Below are 20,556 nucleotides of genomic sequence, written 5' to 3'. Positions count from 1 at the left end.
TAGCATTGCCACCGGATCCAGAGTGAACAGGCAGCCGACGTGCACAGTGAACATTGATGAGGTGCCCACTCCCGTTCTGATAGACACTGGCGCGTCAGTCTGCGTGTTAGCGGCAGAACACTATGAGGCTCTCCCAGGCCCTCCCAAGCTGACAGAGTCAAAGGCCCGGATATATTCTTTCGGTGGCGACATGCCGCTACCGATTCAAGGAGTGTTTGTGGCGCCGGTGTCGCATGGGCCGAACAAGATCAAGGTGAGGTTCTTTGCGACAAGTGTGAGCCCGCACTCCCTCCTGAGCTGTGTTGCGTCCGAAGCCCTTGACATTGTGCATTTTGGTATTTGCTGTGCCTACGAACTGTGCCCTGAACGTTCGTTTTTGGAGTCCTTTTCTTACTGGCACTGCGAGTTTTCAATAACTCTTGCCAGCTCGCTTCCACTTCCTGGAGGAGGTGGGGCCCAGACTCGATCACCTGACCAGTCACGTGACCTCAGCCCGAGTGAAAAGTCCGCCCCAGCCACCCTCGCGGCGTAAGCCCTGGAGGCAGAAGGGCTGGTGCTGTTAGGCTGTTGGGCGTATTGTGGCGTTAGCGTGCTGTGATTCGAAAGGTGCCTCCTGTTGTGTCCAGAAATTCAATCCATGGTGAAAAATAATGTAAGCAGATTACATCAGGAATAAGAAAATTACTTGCACATTCCACGCATAAAGATCATCCTGGTGGGGAGGAGAGTCGGACTAAGGCCGCTCCTTAAGCTGTCGGGCGTTCCCAAAACCAGGTGGTTATTTACATTTGATTGCTGCTCATCACTGATGACACTTTACATATAAAAAGCTAAACAATTCAGTCATATACAATTAATGCATTTAACCAATGGTTAATTTTGATTTTGTTATAAGTGTCATCTATGAAATATTGACTTTGATTTACTCTTAATCTTTCTTAGTAATGATATTTTATCACTTGTATTTTACAAATTGTGTTAAACTATGTTTTATTGATAGCTCTATTTATAGTGACACTGTTTGAAGATACCCAGACCTCATATTATCTCATTTTTTGGGGCTGTGAAGATTCCTTCTCCCTTATTAGCCTTAGTAAATGGTGGGATCTATGAACATCAATTTTTTGAGGTTGTAGGAATATATATTATATATCTTATATTTTTGCGTAATCACTCTTGCACTTTCAACTATAACCCATCCTGAGTAGTATTTTGGCTGCTGTCTCGTTGCTTGGTGTGAGAACGGTTTATAATCTAAAGTGAGGTTATTATCCTACTTTTATATATTATTGATTGTGTTCCATTGTGTGACATGTCTCGACAAATCAACTCGTTGAAAACAGGAATGCCAGAGCACATGTCAAATATTTACAATCCTTTGTCTCCTCTAACAAAGAAAGCTTTAATTGGTAAAAGACTTAAAGATAATAAAGACAGAAAGCGTGCGAATTCCCTAAATATGGATATTCGCACCTTCTGTACAAAAGATACTGTGGGGTTGGAAACATCTAAATCCCCACAAAGTAAGATAAATACACTGCCAATTCCAAGCTCGATCTCGGTCATGGCTCATTCAGCCTGTCCCAGTACTTCGGCCCTCGCTGAAATAGAGGAACCAATGACTGATACAAGAGCTTGTCTTGATAATGCACAACAAATGACCAGAGAAGTAACGGACGCCACGATCGCTATGGCATACACAACAGGAGAATTATTTATCTCCCAAGCAACTGATAATGTCGATACTCATTTTGAAGTGTGTCCTGTTAAATCGCTTACGGTTGCACCTATTTGTTCCGTTGCAGCTCAGCATTTACCGCAAGCTGAGTACGTAAAAATAACAGCAGTAGGAGCCTTTGGTAATGACACTTTAGCGTCTCTGAATGCATCGAGTCCACTTGAATCAGTAACACCTGAGGTGATGTACATATGTTCCAATACGGGTGATCTGATCCAACTAGATGTTAATTCACAAAAACCTCTAAGTATTACCCCCGACAAAGAACAAGTACCAAACACCACTCCAACATTGGCGAATGAGAATCAGGATTTATACAAATCACCAGTACTGTTTGAAAAATCTTCATCTAATATATCAAATTATAGCTCCAACGCCTAGACGTACTAGATTTAACGAACCCGACAATAATCATCCGTACTTTATACGCGATAGCCAGATGCCGTACAAAGACAATAGATTCTCTTTTCCTGAGGCTTCGGCACTGAATAATACTCTGAGTGCTATGAACACGGCCTTATTGTCGTTAGCAAAGCTATATGAATCATTGGACGAAAAAATGACAGGTCAGAACAAAGAGATTCAAATGTTACACTCACTTCTCAAAAAAGAGCCGCAGACTCAAAATCTACCAATCCGTTCATGTACATTTGGGCCAAAAAATCAATCGACCCAAACAAATTCTTTACAAGATCTGGGTATGATAGTAGATACTCCGTTAAACGCACCGAAACAAATAATAACTGCAAATGCAGCTATCCAGGGAGAAAGTGTCCAATTACCGTCGGTTAAACTGATAGAAGTAATTCCGAAAATACAAGGTGTATCTTTTGCATCCATGTTTACTACCTCGAAATTGCAACCTTCAGAATTTGTCCGGTCTCGCGAGCCGGATACAAGTTGTGCAACTCAACAAACAACCGTTAATAAGAAAAACCTGTCCAAAGGAAAACAAGCTGCAAAGCTAGTAATCTCTGCGAAGAAAAAAAGGAAATTGAACCTGAATATTGAAAATAATTGTAGGAGAAAGGAATCACTAAAATATCAACCGCTTGATTACTTGCTTGCCACTGTGACATTAACTTCCCAACCCCCAGTGGGACTTACTGGAAAAACCCCAATTGAGAGCATTGTGACGCAAGTTAAATCAATAAAGGGGCCCTCAATCTCCTCAGTTGCAAATGAAGAGCTGATTATGAGTACCACTGTGGCCCCAATTAAAACCAAAACACTACACGAAAATGCACCAAGCTCTATGGTTGATATTATGCAGGATTTACGGGAAGAAATAAGAGCCGCTTGTGAAAGACATTCCAACGCAAATGAGGTTTTGGTACAGTCTTATACAGTACCCTATAGAGAAAACCAGGCTAACAAAAAGAATGGTGACATTTCAGAAGGGAATAAGGTATATGCAAATGTGTCAAATGACAAAGACGGCGTGTTACAAGATCTGCGCGATGAAATACGAGCTTCCTTTCTAAAATACGCTAAAGAAAATGAAGCTCTTACAGAAACTATCAGATTAGCCAATCAGGGTTTATTAAATAAATCTGATCAGTGTAATCAAAATATAAGCAAGGAGAAATCTAATATAGAGCTCCTGTTGAGAGAACCAAAGATGCTACAAATGTCAGCCCCGCATGACCTGATACATCAGGGGCCGCGGGGCTTACAACCATCACCAGACAGCTCAAGAACCAGCAGAGCGAATCTGACCCCGGGGTTTCTAGGCATCTCGGCAAAAATCAATATAAAAATCATTGTCTCCTTATTAAATGCCGTGGTTACCCTTTTGCTACATATGACTTGAATCGAGCTAGCATTTTGAACATCTGTGCGGAAATTATCGCACTTGATGATCTAACCTCAGCCGATATTAGCCTGGTGGAATTTGTTAATGATACAAATCTAACAGAAGCACGGCTGTTTATTCCATCAAGAGTTGTACTAAATACCTTGTGGCTAGCCCGAACTGCATTTTATAACCTAGGTTTTATTTTATCACAAGATACAACCACTCAAGATATGAAACAATTAATTACTGACCGCCCAAAAATTAGAACGTATGGCAATAATGCAACCTCACTGCTTACAGAAGATGGGCAAGCACAAAATGCATGGAGAGATGATAATCTCAATATGAGACTATAACAACCCCAGACACTGGAATCCATCAGCCTACTCTCCTGGAATACAAGAGGCCATAAACATTTTATTAACAACAAAAGCAAAGAGCTCCTCCAATTTGATATATTAGTATTCCAGGAGACGTGGCTGCGAGCCATACCAGTTTGGGATGATTATAATATCTATGTGGTGCCTGCCATCGAGCCGCTGCAGGGTCGCCCAATGGTTGGCCTGCTGATGGCTTTTAGAAAAGATAAGAACATCGAAGTCATTTGGCACAGAACTCCATCACCATGTTTTCAATATGTTAAGATTCAGTTAGGTCAAACGTTTTGTGCAATAGTGAACATCTATTGGGGGAAAAAACACTTGTCATCAAATGTATTCTTTGAAACCTTAGCCATGATCCTCGATCAACTGTTAATGGATGAAACCATTATTAACACATTCATAATGGGGGACCTAAATTTACACCTTTTATCTTCCAAACATTCGAGATCTATGTCAGATGAATGTCGTTGGTTATCCATCATGGCTGATCGAAATTTTGTCATGGTAAATGGTTCATTGCAAGGGGATTATCCTCCCAAAACCACCTGGCACAATGCTGGTAGTCATGCAACTTTAGATTACATTTTTATGAATGATCACTTCCTAAACAATATAACTATGTTTACGGTCAATTCAACCATCATGAGTGATCATAGCCAGCTGCGGGTGATATGTAAATGGCCTAAAATTAGGAAACAGTCTCAAAATATTAATATGTCGAACTTACAGGTCAATAATGCTGGTAACCGTATAAAATGGTCCAAGTCAAGACTGTGTCAGTTTAGAGAGGTCTTGTGTGAGCGGTATACTGATGATACCGAATGTGAAAGTGGATATTATATTCATGCCATGCAACTATTTACTACACAGGGGTTGCACCCCAAACGAGGTATACAAACTCACCCTCATGCCTTTGACCTTGAAGTTAAATCCAAGAAAAGTGAATTAAGGAGGAATATAAAAAAACTATACAAAGGTTGTGGGTCAAATTCTATGACAAATCATGACAAGATAAAACAACTAAAAAGGGAACACAAAAAATGGTTAAGAGGACGTCGTGCCTCCCAATATCAACATGACGGAGAGGTAATGATGCAACAGATCATCCTTAAATCCTCAGGGGGTATATGGGCTCTTCTAAATAAAACCGCAATTAAAAATCAGCCTTCCCTCATGATGAATTCCATTTCTCAACATTGTTGGAGGACCTTTTTTGGCAATATATATACCACACCAATCACAAATATGGGATTAAACTGGGACAGTATTGTAGCCGACCATAATGTGAACTTTGATTGTGATGACATACTTTTTTTTATATCGAAACTGAGCGTCTCAAGAGCAGCCGGGCCAGACGGTTTACATAATGCTATATTAAAACAAAACAGACATTTATGGTCTACCATATTATATCTCATATTTAAGAAAATAATGGCTACAGGCTCCATTCCCCTGAATTGGAAAACATCGATTGTTCTTCCCATATTTAAAAAAGGCAACAGGACTAATCCGGCCTCTTATAGACCTATTGCATTGTTAGATTGCCCAGGAAAAATTTTTGCCCGAATGATACTAGGTGAGTTTAACAAATGGCTAAATCATCTAAGCCACAGAGATCCTTTTCAGACAGGTTTCGTTCCCGGTTTGGGAACAGCTATTTTTTTTTTTTTTTATTGTTTAATCAAAAAATAAGATTTTACAATACAGACTGCAAGTTCTATCATCATCGTTATCATCAGAATCTTTGCCAGGGTTTTTCTCTCTTTTGTTGTTAAGCTCGCGCGGCGTTACTCTATATTATTACATCATCCATTTCATCTGGTTCGGTTGTCTGTTACTTATCGTTTTCATTTAATAGATTAATTTCGATGTGTCGAACCATTTGTGCCATTGCAATTTGCCATGTGGTTTTTTCCCCTCCTATTAATCGACACCACCATGTCTCTTCTTCTGCCAAGATATCAAAACCTGCCATAGGTGCAAGATATTGTGATCTGATGCTAGCTGTGGCTGGGCAACTCATGATCAAGTGCCTTAGTGTTTCTTTTGGAGGGTCAGAATTGTTTTCGCAGAAGCGGCATCCATTTGTTGTTGCTTGTCCACGAATATATAGGATCTCCCTTGTTTTGTATAAGTTTAGCCGTGCACGCAGGATTGCATTTCGTATGTGCTTGCTTGGGCATTGATTTACATATCTTTGTAACTCATTCCTTTTTAGAGTATTACCAGGGAGATGCAAAGTGAGTTTCAATTTGGTTGCGTTTTCTATTGTCATAGCCCAATCGTTGTCTTTTAGTTTTTTTAGTATTTTGCACGGATTGCTTATGAGCTCTTGATCTTCAGATGCGATGTTCTTCAGAATTAGTTGGTTTTTGTCTTGCCAGTCATTTAGCATTTTGCATTTTCTGCTGTCCATTTCGCATTTTAGTAGCCTAAAGACTTCGTTATTGTGTGCAATTTGACATTTTCTGTACAGCATGAGGGAGTTGCAGAGGACTGTACATTCTAACGATAGTAGGCTCAATTCACACCTGATTGCTGACCCTGATACTGAAGGTGGAAGAGGTAGTACTGTGCGCCAAAACAGCGCTTCCAACTTGGACCACAAACCTATTGGTAAGGTGGGCATTGCTTCTGCACCATACGTAATTGTCAGTACCACTTTCATTTTGTAGAAATTAATGGTTGGTACTAGGGAGAATTTTCCAAATTTGCCATCCACAAATTTAGCTTGGGCAGCTAGTTTTTTGGTCTTTGCGTAAAGTTCTGCCTGCATGGCTGTTTCTCTTTGAGAGCTGTCCATTAGTACTCCTAAGTATTTGCATTGGGCAACGGTCTCGAGATTGATTTCTCCCAGATGCCATTTGAAGTTATTTCTTTGTTGATTTCTTTTTTTGTTTCCGTTATTTTGAAGAATCATGACTTTTGTTTTACTCGTGTTTATTTCCAAATGATTTTTTGTGGCGTAAGTTTGGAGAGCGTCAAGTTTTCGCTGCAGACCTATTTCCGTCTGATCAAATATGGTTAAATCATCGGCGTACAGAAGGTGCCCGATCTTCGTTTGCCCCAACTTTGGCGGAAATGCTCTAGTTTCATTTATGCAGTTGATATCGCCGATGTATGTCAAGAAGAGCGCAGATGCTAACGGGCACCCTTGTTTTACACCTCGTTCGCTGTAGATTTCGTCTGATAGCAATCCATTACGATTCAAACGAACTTTCATTGAGGTGTCGCGATGTAGTGCTTGAATTGGAGCAAGTAGTTCCTCAGGACATTGCCACGCTTTTAATTTATCCCATAATGTTAGTCTTTCCACTCGGTCAAAGGCTTGAGTAAAGTCAATGTATACAACATATAGATGGCACTTGCTTTGCAGTGCGTTTGCTTTCAACATGCTGCATAGTAAGATGTTGCAAGTTGTGCCTACGCTTTTCTTAAATCCTGCTTGAAAGGGGTCATTGCACTTAGCTCCTGCTGCCCATTTTAGAAATTTGGACATAAGGAGTGAGGCGTACACCTTACCCATTACATCCAATAAGGCAATCGGGCGAAAATTCTCGGGATTGTTCATGTTGCCTTTTTTATAGATTGGGATGATTATGTCTTTGGTCCATGAATGTGGTATGGACTGAGTTTCTGTACAGCGCCGAAATATGACACTCATTAGACTTGCCCACTCTTTTGGGTGACTTTTTAACTCTGCGTTTGAAATCCCATCTGGGCCTGGGGCTCTAGAGTTTTTTAGTTTAGTAATGATATTCATGATGTCATCTTCTTGGTCTAAGTCGACCCAAGTTACTGTGTTTACTTGTTGCTCTTTATCTGGTGTGCGTAAGGCTGATTGAAAAACTTTGGTAAAGTGCGTTACCCAAGTTGCTTGATTGATGTTATTTAAGATCTGATTATTCGATGTTTTGTCTGCGTCCTTTATTAGAGACCAGAATTCTCGGCTGTTAGTGACGAGAGCTTTGGTTATCTTCTCTGCATCCGCTTGATATAGTTTGTGTCGATGAAATTTCACCCAGTCCTTGTACCTTTTCTTTATATCATTAGTGGCATATGAGATGTCTATGTTCGAGGACTTACGTAATTCTCTTAACGCTCTTCTGTAATTACGCCTTGTCTCCACTAATTCCTTGTTGAAAACATGTTTGGAACTTTGGTCGGAGGCTGATCCATTTCCTCGTTTTTGATGCATGTATGGAATCAGTAAAGGTTGATAGTCTATTCCATCTGTGGCATCTAAAAATTTGTTTTCGATGTATTTCTTTGTTACTTCGCAAATCTCTGCAGGCTTTATTCTTAGTCTTGAGCCTTGCGCATTAGCTTCTATTTGAGTGTTATAATGCATGTTTATTTTGCTAGTTAGAGACCAAGCTGTTTCGAGTAGGTTATGGTCACTCAAGGATGTGCGATGTATCGTAAATGCTTCAACCATTGGTAATAGCGACTGAGATACAAATATGTAGTCAATAGTGGCTATTGCGGGTAGACGCTCCCACGTGGGTGGCCTGTCTGATGCTGGAAATGCAACGTCTAAGTTATGAAGACCATGTGGCTCGCAAAACTTTAGCCATTCTTTCCCTCTGTGTGCTGATGCCTGTTGTGCTGCCGTTGTTGATTTTTTTGTCTCATTACAAGTGGCGTTTAAATCGCCACACATGATGATATCTGCTGCAGGGTAGTCAATCATTGCAGTCACAAGTAGATTCTCACACATATCAATGAATCTTTTTGTTGTAATTGCCGCTGGTTTCCAGTATCCGTTAGCTATGACTACGTTTCTGGATTGTGAATTTTGGTTGTTCTGAACTTGCACCGAGATTACAATTGCTAACAGAGATTGGTTTGTCAGTAAGATTTTATCAATTTTGATTCTAATTCCGTTGCGGCATGCTATCAGCAATCCTGAGGTTGGACGCCCCTTGCTTCCTCTGCTCGCCGGGACTAGAATGATTTGATATCCTTCCAATACTGGGGTTGTTTGAAGCCACGTTTCCTGTAGGCAAATGATGTCGTATTCCCCTAGGTTTGGGCCACCTGGCATCGTTAGGTGGGAATGACCTCGGGTGTTCCAGGAGCATAGGGTTAGTCGTGTCGGCCTTTCGTTTGGCGTGTCGCATGTAGATGGGCCTCCTTTCGTGGATGGCTATTGATTCCGATGGTTTGTGAGCATTTTGGGCAACCAAGCCCATAGCCCTGTTTTGATGTTTCGAGATGTGTCTATCTTTGTTTGTGCGCTCTTCTGCAGCTCCACTGTTTTTAAGACCATTGTGTTTGTTGGTTTATGACAGTTGTCTGCTCTCTGTTCTTTTCTGTCTCGACTTCCTTCCCTTGAATTATGCGATCTTTGATTGTATTCCTTTTTATTGCTTAGCTTATGACTGTTGTCTGATCTTTGTTCTTTTCTGTTCTGACTTCTCTCTCTTGTATAATAGGTTTCCAGATTATGTTCTGAGTTTTGTTGCTCACCCTTGCATGTTTTATTTTGGTCCTTACCTGCTTGTGAATCTCGGTTAACTGTTTTTTTTTTTACGTTTAACTTTTTCTGATGTTCTCTTTCCACCTTTTGATTTAGGTGAGCCTTGTGGCTGGAGTTCTCATGTCTATCTTTTGAGGCACTTTGACGGCTACAGGATAGAGCATCAAGACTTCCATGTGGGAACTGGATTGAGACATCCTCAGTATGGAATCCCTGTCTATAGATGTCAAGTTTTTGGTTTAGGATTCTTGTGTATACTGTGTTCGAATTTACATGGAGTAAAGTGATTGCTCCCGACCTGTCATGCCATGGCTCCACGATTTTTATGTCTGCCGTGTGAATTTCGCGTAGATTGCCAATTTTGCTAAATATGGTCATGACAGTTCTCCTGTTCAAAATAAGGTCTTCTGTGTTCGAGTCTTTGTGACATCTTTATTATCCATCTGTACTTTGTGTGTTTATTAAAATTATGATGCAGATCTCCAGAGGTTTGTTTCTTAGTCCTGTGCTTTGCCTGAGTGCGGGAGCTTGGTCTGTTTTTTTCTTTTTCGTCAATTCTGAGGTCTGCATCTCTCCCTTGATGCTTTTTCATTGTGTTTCTATCGTTTATCTTGTTTGGATCACCACAGGAGATCGAACGTGCAACTTGATTTGAAGGTTCCGATTTCTTTTGTTTAGCTGAAGCTTCATTGTTTTGCCTAGATGTTTCTTCTTTCCCTTTTCTGCGTCCCTTGCCCATCTCTTGTCTGTGGATGTCAATTTTGGATTTCTTCTGTGTTATTTCTTTGTCTGACTTTTTTGGTGTCTTGTTTATTGTCCTCGTGCGTTTTTCTGCCTCATTAGATTTGAAGTGATATTCTAGGCGATTGCGCCTTTCTTCCAGGGTTTCGAAGTCGCGCTCCTTGTCAGTTTTGTTAATTGCTCCCGGGGCTACGGAAGTGTACTGATTTTTATAATAGGATCTTGCCTTGTTTTTGAATTGCTCAGGTGTTATGCTTGAGCAAGAGTCATCCGCAGGATAGATGCTAAGATCTAATAGTGCGTCTACTGGGTCAGAGTCAGACGAATAGTTTCTTGCCGCTGAGCTACTTCTGACATTTTGTTTTTCATTTGTTTCATTCGGTTTTGAGGGTTTTGTGTTATTAGTAGTAGTAGCCTTCTGGCTTGTTTTTTTGTCAGTGGTCGATGTTTTTACCTGTACTTGTCTTCTGTACGAACTGTCGTTATTCAATGTACTTTTTTGTGGTGCCTTGGTGTTTGTTTTCATAGTAAAGTTGTGATTTGCATTTGCCATTGTGTTTTCAAGACTCAGTTTGTCTTTGCCGTTGGTCATATCAAAAATGGAATAGATTAGTTCATTTTTGTCTTTTCAACCTGATTACTTCCAGGCGCCTTATTTAAGACGAACAGTGTGTTGGAGGCCTGACATATTGAATGTGGTGTCGACTTCCCTTTGAGAATGAGTTCGTCAGTTTGGTTTTGCACTGAACCTTGCGTTCCCCTCATGCCTCTGACGCGCTTTTGTTCTGTAAGGTCGATAACTATGTTAGTTTGTGTTCCAATTTCGTGTACAGTGTGTTCTTTCCTTGTTTGCGTTTGAGCATGAAGATGTGATGCTGCGCCTTTGTTTTTTGAGTATGGACCTTGCGTATCCAACTTATCTTTTGGCTCTGAAACGTTTTCCTTTGTTGTTATGTAGGTCTCTAAGTATAATACTTTTGTGAGGATCATAGCTAAAATCACTTGCTGATCTTTCACCGTTTCATGCATTGTTTCATAAAGTTTGCAGAAGGGGTTCAGGGCAATGGTTATCACTGACATTATGCCTTGGAGATCCGTTTTCTTTGTGGTCACCTCTTGTGTTGTGTGTGCTGTTTGCTGACTCATGTTTTCGTGATGTGTTAGCCAGGAAGCGGAATACCGCTTACTTGGTGTTTGTGTTGATTGACTAGCATTTCCTGTATTCGTGGGCGCCATGGTGTTTCCCAATGGTCGATATGTGTTTAATCCTTGTATGTTGGATGTAAATTCTTTTGCTACCGACGCCCTCCTGTCTTTAGGGGTGATAGTTTTTTTCGCAGAAGCGATTGGATTCGCAAATGAATGCTCTTGTGTTGCGTGTCCATCTGCAGCTATCATGGGTTCGGTGGCTACTTTCCTGGGCTCATGCACTTGTGCATCTGTTAAGGTATTGGATTTTGCTTTTGTTAAATCCTTAAGGGTTGTGGGGTGTTGTCGATCGCCTTCTGTAGGATTCTCACTGTTATCAATGCCTGGGAAATGGAATAAGTTTGCTTTCCTTGGAGCACCATCCATTTGTCCTAACGGTGTGTTCGTTGATGTTGATTCTTGTGCCGAAGGAACCCTAGCATGGTTATCTTTTGTGAGTGAGAAATAACTGCTCGATGTGGTGTTTTCATCCCAAATCTGACTTTGTATTGTTTGCTGCTCATCTTTATTTTGTTTTTCCATGTTTTGCTGATCCTGAATATTACTCATGAGTTGAGTTCCACTTTGAACGGGCATTTCCGGTGCTATTTCTCTGTTCTTAAGTACATCTGACTTTTCCATGGTTCGCAGCTCTGTTACTTCTGCATAATGAGATTCAGGCGTTGTTGGTAAGTCAGGGATGTCTTTACTTATGTGCTCGCATTTTCTTTGTTTTGCCGGGGGTGGCAAATCAGTCTCTACTGCGAGCATTTCCGCGTCAGAAATTTCGTCACACATATTGATTTTTGTGTGTGGCTGAAATTCAAAAAAATCGGTCAAAATTCGTAGAGAGTGATTTTTCCGAAGTCTCGTGTATGTTAAGTTTTTAATCGTGCTGCCTCTGATAGCTTGTTGTTTTTTAGGTGGTGGTAGCTTTTTCTTAATGCTTTTTGTGCATTTATCTCTTGATCTCTTTTTGCAGTTATGATCAGTTGAAAGTTTGCTGACTGCACAGATGCTTGTTTGTAGTTCTAATGGTGTCCCTGTCTGGTCTGACAAGACTTGTGCAGTGTCTTCGTCAGTGGGAGCATGAACTTGGGCCTTCGCGTTGCTGGTTGGAACTAAAATAGGCTTATTTCCTATGTTTTGCTGCTGCTGTTTGCGCTCAGCATTGTCTTTATGGCCTTCAACACTGATTGACGAGGACGCTGTGCTCCGGTTCGACTTCGTGAGCGCGTTGCTGCTCGGGCCCAGTGCAACGAGTGGGTCTTTATCACACTTCCTGGCTTGTACAGGGTCGCAGGTAAGGCTTTGTCTAGTCTCCCCTCCGGAAGGCTGCGACTCGGCCAGTTTCACTGCGCCGTGTGTTGCCCCAGATGGTGTTATAACTTGTATAGTCTCATTTGTAACCTGTTTCTCCTTCTCCCTGATCATGTCCTTAGCCGCCCCTGAGCATAGTGAATCCGTAGGGATGTCACTTGGTAAACAGTTTTTTTGTGGGGTGATGGCGGTGGTAAAACTGCCCTCCACTCTCATCGCTTGTGGGCTGGTTCCACATGGCGTATGAGAATGTGGGACATGTTTTGTTACGGACCTTGGGTCTTCTTTGAGTGGACACTCTTCCCCTTGCTTGGAGCTTCGCAAGCGCATGTCCTCATCCATACACGGCGTGGAAAATGCAATAAGGTGAACAATTACTACGCCGTGTCTACTTACCCCGTGTTTTTGGCTATGCAAGGTGTATTTGTGGTTATCCGCCGCAGACTCCCGATCACTGGTCGCGCCGTCCGCGTCGAACAGCTGTAGAACAGTCGGCGCCCTTTGCTCCCGACGGGCTTAGCGCCGCAAGGGTGGTGGCCTTGATGTTTTCTATCCACAAAAAGTCACGTGCCAGGTCACGTGACCGAACCCAGCTCCGCCTCCTCCAGGAAGCGCGTTAGACAGCTGGTGTGAGCCCTTCAATGCAAACGTTCTGGTTGATCACTCGTCGGGAACAGCTATCAATTTAATCACCCTGAATTCTATTATTCAGCAAAACAAACAGCATCATCAACCTTTATATGTAGCATATGTAGACTTTAGGTCGGCTTTTGATCTTGTTCCCAGGGAATTACTCTTTAAGAAATTGATGGACCTGGGGTGTCCCTGGCATATACTTAAATGGATAGTTGAGCTACATACAAATACATCAATTCAGATTCGCATGAATAATGATGGGTTGCTCTCTGAACCCATTTACACCTCGCGGGGTTTGAAACAGGGTTGTCTGTTGGCTTCTGCACTATTTAATTTTTTTCTTTTAGATTTTGGGCTTAGTTTCAAAGGGTTGATCACTGACCCACCAAAATTGCTTGGAATAGCCATTAATTGGCTTCTTTATGCCGATGACATGGTACTTTTGTCTAAAACACCAGCAGGCTTGCGCACTATGTTGAAAGCGCTAGATACATATGCCAAGAAAAATTGTATTAGTATTAATACTACAATAACACAAGTGATGCAATTTGGTGTCAAAACAAGACAAAAATCATATAGTTGGCAATTACAAGATACTGATCTTTTGGTTGTAAAATCATATATTTATCTAGGAGTCTAGGAGTATGTGTGAATAATCATACATCTGACAAACCGTATGAAGACCATATTCAGCTGAAACATCTCAGTGCAATATCACAAGTCCGGATAATTCGGGCAAAATATTGTAAATTCACTATAAACCCCATGATTATATATTACAAGCAAAAATACATCCCCACAATTCTGTATGGGTCAGAAACAAAAAAATGTCAAGCTTATCATTATTGGACCAAATATGAAAGTGCTTTTTGGAAAAAATCACTCATGTTACCCAATTCAGAATCTATGCCGATTATTAGACATGAAATGGGCTTAATATCAATCTATGCAGTATATTAAATGGAAAGTCTGCCAACTATACAGAAAATGTATTATGCAAGATAATACTAATGGGTTACTCGCCATTATATCTCAATATCTACTGCTAGCAAATGATAATTTTGCAAAAAATTGGCGAAACTGTGCCAAAAACTTTCTAGATGGGGCTGATATTACTGAAATTTTACTTATTGAAAACCCAGATAAAGCCAAATCTAAACTGTGGAGATCGGATTGGATTAAGACCAGAGAAGCGTGCATGAAAATATCGAAATTCAGTTCGAATCCGTTTGGTCTAAAATCACAGGGACTTGTAGAGCAATACCTGAAGCAATCCCCTGGTCCTGATCACCGTTCAGATTTCCTACGTTTTAGATTAAATATATGGCCCACAAGAGAGATATTACACAGATGGAAGAAAATATCAGACCAAAGTTGTCGATTTTGTAATCAAGAGGTTGAGACGCTAAAACATCTGGTAGTTGAGTGTGTCAGTTTGTTAACAAAGAGAATATTTTACTTCAAACATTTGTTTAATGAGACTGCAGTTATTATGCAGGAGCAATTATGGTTAGTATTGTACACAGGACACTCAAAAAAATTAAGGTATGCAGTTGTTAATTATCTAAATTCCCTGAAAATTAAGATACATGATACAGCCGATGGTTAACCTTGTAATTTAAACTTAAGCAACCGTTATATATGTGAAGTTGAATGAAAGCGAGAGCGATTAATGTAATGATGATTAATATTTTGATTCATTGATGTATTAATGTACTTTACTGTAATTTATTTTGTTATAAATTTGTTGAGAGGTCGGGTTTAACTGACCAAAACAACAATAAAAAATAAAAAAAAATAAAAAAAATTGTGCATTTTACGCTGGCTGTATACCATACGGATATTGATCGCCTCCTGCAGCGTTTTTGACAGCATTTTTCAGGGGGGGTCGGAAAACTGAAGGATGACCCCATAAGGCTTCACACTGATGGTTCTGTGAGGCCGACAGCCCTCAAACACTGTAGAATATCTTCCACCAGAGGGCACAAGTGGAGAAGGAACTGCTGCCTTTTTTGAAGAGATCTACCCCAGCTCGTTCTTCGAAAAACAACTGAACTTGAGGGAGTTGTAGGTAGAGGAGTGAAGAGCTCGAGACAGGAGGTATTTACGAAGGGATAGCTGAAGGTATTTTGGACCCCGGCCCCAGAAAGCCTTGTGGACAATGCAGAGGGGTTTGAATTCAACCCTTGCATCCACTGGGAGCCAGTGGACAGATTCCAGGGCTGGAGAGGTACAATCCCAGGGCAAGTCTTACAGTCCTGTTCTGGATGAGTTGCAAAGGGCAGAGAGCAGAGGCAGGTAGTTTTAGAAAGAGGATGTTTCAATAGTCCATCCTAGAGCGAACCAGGGCTCGGGAGACAGTGAGTTTCTGGGGGAAGGAGAGGAAAGGCACTCTGACGAGGTGCAGTAGGAAGTTTGACTTTTTAGAGACATGAGAGATGTGGGCAGAGAAGGAAAGCGTGGAATCAAAGATAACCCAGAGGTTCTTAGCCTCACAGTTGGGGGTAGGAGGAGGGCCAAAGAGGCCGGCCAAAGAGTAAGGGGAAAGGAGGATGAAGGTGTGCCAATGAGGAGGATCTCCGTCTTGCTGGCATTCAGGCAGAGATCGATGACGGCACTTCAATCGTGAATGGCAGTTAGACAATCTGAGCTGAGCGAAGGAGAGAAGGTGGCCGAGGGAAGCCTGAAATGAGTTGTGTCATCAGCATAGCACTGGAAATTGGAGCAGAAAATGGCAATGCAGTGGGTGAGATTTGCCAGGTATTGGTTGAAAAGCCAGGGCGAGAGGCTAGACCCATGGGGGAACACACCACAGGTAGAAAGGGAGATGGATGAAAGGAAGGACCCAAGTTGGACCTGGGAGGGTTGATCAGAGAGGAAAGAAGTCAGCCAGGCCAGAGCACGATCGGTGATACCAAGGTTGTCACAGAGAGGGTTGAGCAGGATGGTATGGTTGACCGTGTCGAAGGAAGAAGAGAGTAGGATGAGGACAGAGGGAATGTTAGAGTCAAGGTTGGAGAGCAGATGTTCAGGGATGTTCAGGAGAGCAGTTTCCGTGTGTATAAGTTACTCCCATCAGACTGCCTGCTTCATTAAATTGCCAAATGACTCCAGAGGGGTAGTCTACTGCAATGTCTCTTATAGAACACTGTCCACATAGACTGACCAATTAGATTGGGGAATTTATACACACCTCAGGAAGGTGGGGTTACTGTTCTATATAAGATTCAACACACACTCACACAGATTGTTACACTGTCAGACTCAGTCGCTCACTCACTGATGGAGAAAAAGAAGAATTGATTATAGGAAGGAGAAGGAATAGATATTTGGAGCCATTTTAGATTATTACCAGCACCCTGGGAGTAAAAGAACCAGGCCTTGTTCAGTGGAAGAAACAGCAAACAGGTTGTGGAGGAAAGCAGATTCAATGTTTCTGACTGTTGCCCACCTGTTCCTAGAGGGGGAGAATTGAACCAGTCCTTAAGAGGGTGCCCCCACCTGTCTGCAATAAAGCCAAAAGAAATTCATATGCAAGTATGATCTAAGGGGGAAACAATCCCAAGGGGAGTGATACTATAAAGGAAATCCAATTAAATCCTGACCCTGATATGTGTAAGTGCTGAGAGGTGGGCGTATAGAAACAGACTGTACATCCTGGGAAATAAGTAATATTTCATAAGTGTATGTGCTTCTGGAATTGTGGATCAATGGAAAGTACCAATGGTTTTCATACTGGTAGATCTGTTGACTCCTTTTCTTTGCAATATATAAGCATAGAAGAGCATAGGGCATCTCACTGTGTGTATACCTAGACAAAGTAATTAAAGTTACTTCCTCGATACGCCATAAATCAGAATACTGTTGTTATTTTGACAGGACACCACTAGAACTGCTTTATTATGATTTGATGGTGGTAGCTTGCTCCCACCTTTAGATTTAGCATTAGATAGGTGTTTTTTCAAACCCTTTGTGAAGTTTAATTTGAACTGTGGTCACTTGTGTCTGTCTTATTGTTGATACCACACCTTCCCTACACTATCATACTCTCATACATGTAACCTGTCCCCCGATGCATGCTACACACATCTACAATACAAGACTCAATAGCGCCTACCACAAGCATACATGTAACCGGTCAACCAAATGCGTGCTACATAGATCTACAGTACACAACTCAATGGCTCATACTGTACCTAATTTGATTTAGGGTATTTATAATGTGCTTGTGACAGACTTAACCGTATAGCTGAGCAGCTGGAACAAAATGAACTAGAAACAATTTCAGCAGCAGGAAAAGCAACCATAATGTAGCTTTGCATTTTATCTAAACAAAAAGTCTTAAGTACTTTGCAAAATTGATGAAGTGTTTCGGGGGTCCTGATTTCTCTGGGAATACTATTTCATAATTTTGGAACAAAAACAGCAAATCTTCTGTCTCTCCTTGATGTACATACTGAAGTGGTGCTTGGGGGGGAAAGGTGGGGAGAGTAAAGGAGTAAGCTATCTCTAGATTGTAAGCATCTGGACTGTTGATAGCAACCGATCTTATCTCTCAGTGCCAGCCCATTAAGGCGTTTAAAGATAAGGCACGCCACCTTAAAATGTAATGCGCTCTTCCACTGCCAACCAATGTAGTGCCTGGCAAGAGGGAGATACATAGGCTGATTTACCCAACCAATAGACCAATCTGATGGCCATATTCTGGGCTTTTTTAAGCCCCTGAAGTTGTTTAGCGGGAATGCCCATCAGCTGGCTGTTACAATAGTCTAAAAGGGCATTGGCTAAGGCGCCCACCACTGGATTATGATCTTCAATTGGGATATAGGACAGGGTCTGCCATAGGAGTCTCAGTGAATAGTAAACTGCCTGTACCTTGGCTCCTACCTGGCCTTCACTGCCAAGTTTGTTCTGCCAAATGCAAACCAGGTTCTTAAACCTTAAAGGCAAACCCCAATTTAGAACCAAAAGGTAGGGATTGGTAGTTCCTTGACGGGAGTGAGTAAGTGTCTGGGTCCAAACGGAATAAGCTCTGTCTTGGATGCGTCCAATTAGAGCAGATTACTAGACATCTATTGGCTGACTTCCTCCAGACAATATTTAATCTTAATAAAGGCTTCATCAAAATGTGCAACTTTGATGAAGATTTGGGTATTGTAAGCATAGGAGTGAAAATTAATCCCGTGATACCTCAAAATCTCTATCAAGGGACGCAAATAAAGATCAAAAAGTAAGGGTGACATCTTAGTGGAGTTTAAGGTGTAATCTCCCAACCTGACCTGTTGTTGACGGTTAGTCAAAAATGCTTCAAACCACTCAACGGCATGATCCGAGACCCTACCCACCACTCTCAATCTGTCAACTAACTAAGATGTGATGGTTAACCGTATCAAAAGGCAGGTAGCATGTTACCAGAATTCACATCTACAGTACGCGACTCAATGGTACCTACCATATACTCTCATACATGTAAACTGTCACCCAAATGCATGCTAACCAGATCTACAATACACGACTCAATACTGTACTTACAACCCTTTTTCTCTGTGAGGCGCACAGCTGAAGGTTTGCCTTCAATGCCATTCGTCGGTGCCAAATCCTGACTCTTTGTGTCCGACATTGCTGATTTTCTTTAAAACTCCGCCAGGTGTTCCTAAGGGATCCCTTTGTAAAAATACAGTGTGTTAAAAACCAAAATGAACAATGATGATTCTGTTCACAAAGGGGTTCTTGCATTTTCAATGGTTTTGGGTGGAAGGGAATCCAGTTACCAAAACGCCTAAACTACAGCTCTTTATCAATGCCAATCAGACCCAAAATTACCCAATGCCACCCTGAACAGACAAGGCGGACCATTGCTCAGTATGTAAATACAAAAAACCATAACAATGTAATACCAAATCATTTGCTTCTTTTTACAGTAAGCTATAGTAAATAAAATACTAATGGCAGCTTTACCCGCCCAGGCCTTTTGGGTATCATGCTGTTGCTCTGTTCCTTTCCAATCAACCCACTTTGATGATGCTTCAAAGTTCTAAGAGGAAGAAAAGAAAGTATTAGGTGCACTCTGCACCGACGATAGAGAGGTGCCCACTTCCAAGGTGTGATCTGTTCCCACTAGGGATAGGGGATCTCTGCAATCCCACAGCGCCACAAAGAAAGTTCCTCTCTCACCCTACTTTAGTTAGCCACTTTCTGCCCCAACTCTCTAAAAGAAAAATAGAGAAATGCATGCAGGTGCTATGGTATACGTTATGTTATTTGGCATGTATATAGCCCTCCATATATCATTGGTATGACCTCAAAGCGCTGGAAGGTTGAACGCCCTTGGGGACCATATTCCAGGTCAGTTGAGAGTAGGGTGTCAAAGGGTGCACCAGTTTAGTGTGCAGCTGATGCAATTGCCTGATGGTAGCTGCATCCTAGCATTAGGTGTGGTGGTATTGATATTGGTTGAATGTGTGCAGTCTGGCGGGTGGACACCAAGACTGGGTTCTGGGTGTGTTAGGCCTGTGAGACACTTATGTGTGCAGCTAGGCCAGTTTGTCATGGGGTATAGCTGTGTTTTATTAGAATGATTAGGTGTTCATGGGGTAATGTTCGTATGTGAGCAGCTAAACCAAATTGATTGAGGGGTGTAGCTGCACTCTGAGTGATATGGGAGGAGAGTGTCTGCGTGGAGTTATGATCTAATATCCTGCATTTCAGGCATGTGGTTGCTTAATAGCGAATGAATGAGCATATTCAGTGATGACATTATTGGGGATGTCATTGAGCATTAGTTATCGGGATGCTAAGGTTCAATCACTTCATAAGGTTGTGGTTGTTATTATGGAAAGAGCCACGTTCTTAGAGCTTTGCAGAATGTCATATAGTCTTGTGTGTGTCGAATATGAATAGAAGTATTAATAGGTAATGCCTGGCTCCACTAGCGACAGGTACTGCTGCATACATACATAAGCCCACTGCCCCCACCATTACAAACAGGTGCCCTACGCCCCTACAGAAAGGACCCCATGACCCTGCTTAAATTAGCAGGATCCCTCTGCCCTCACTGCTGCAGATCAGACAGGAGCCCCCTTGTCCCCGCTGCTGCAGATCAGACAGGAGCCCCGTTGCCCCGCTGCTGCAGATCAGACAGGAGCCCCGTTGCCCCCGCTGCTGCAGATCAGACAGGAGCCCCGTTGCCCCCGCTGATGCAGATCAGACAGGTGCCCCCTGGCCCCACTCCTGCAGATCAGACAGGGGTCTTCTGCCTCCACTGCTGCAG

At 41.9% G+C, this 20,556-nt stretch overlaps 1 protein-coding gene across 6 annotated transcripts in view; it reads right to left on the bottom strand.

The window, feature by feature from the left end:
- PFKFB2 (6-phosphofructo-2-kinase/fructose-2,6-biphosphatase 2) overlaps positions 1 to 20,556 on the bottom strand; it is a 223,717-nt gene that overhangs the window by 202,437 nt on the left and 724 nt on the right. For all 6 annotated transcript variants that reach the window (XM_069633224.1, XM_069633228.1, XM_069633227.1 and 3 more), the window contains exon 2: positions 18,819 to 18,950. In XM_069633224.1, the coding sequence (XP_069489325.1) occupies positions 18,819 to 18,906 (88 nt within the window). In that variant the 5' untranslated portion in view covers positions 18,907 to 18,950. The remainder of the gene's footprint in view (positions 1 to 18,818; positions 18,951 to 20,556) is intronic.

This window comes from Ambystoma mexicanum, chromosome 13, assembly GCF_040938575.1.
Source record: "Ambystoma mexicanum isolate Mex_15411 chromosome 13, UKY_AmexF1_1, whole genome shotgun sequence".
In the NCBI taxonomy this organism is placed as follows: domain Eukaryota; kingdom Metazoa; phylum Chordata; class Amphibia; order Caudata; family Ambystomatidae; genus Ambystoma; species Ambystoma mexicanum.
Note: the sequence above shows the minus strand (reverse complement) of the source record. Positions and strands in the feature narration are given on the sequence as shown.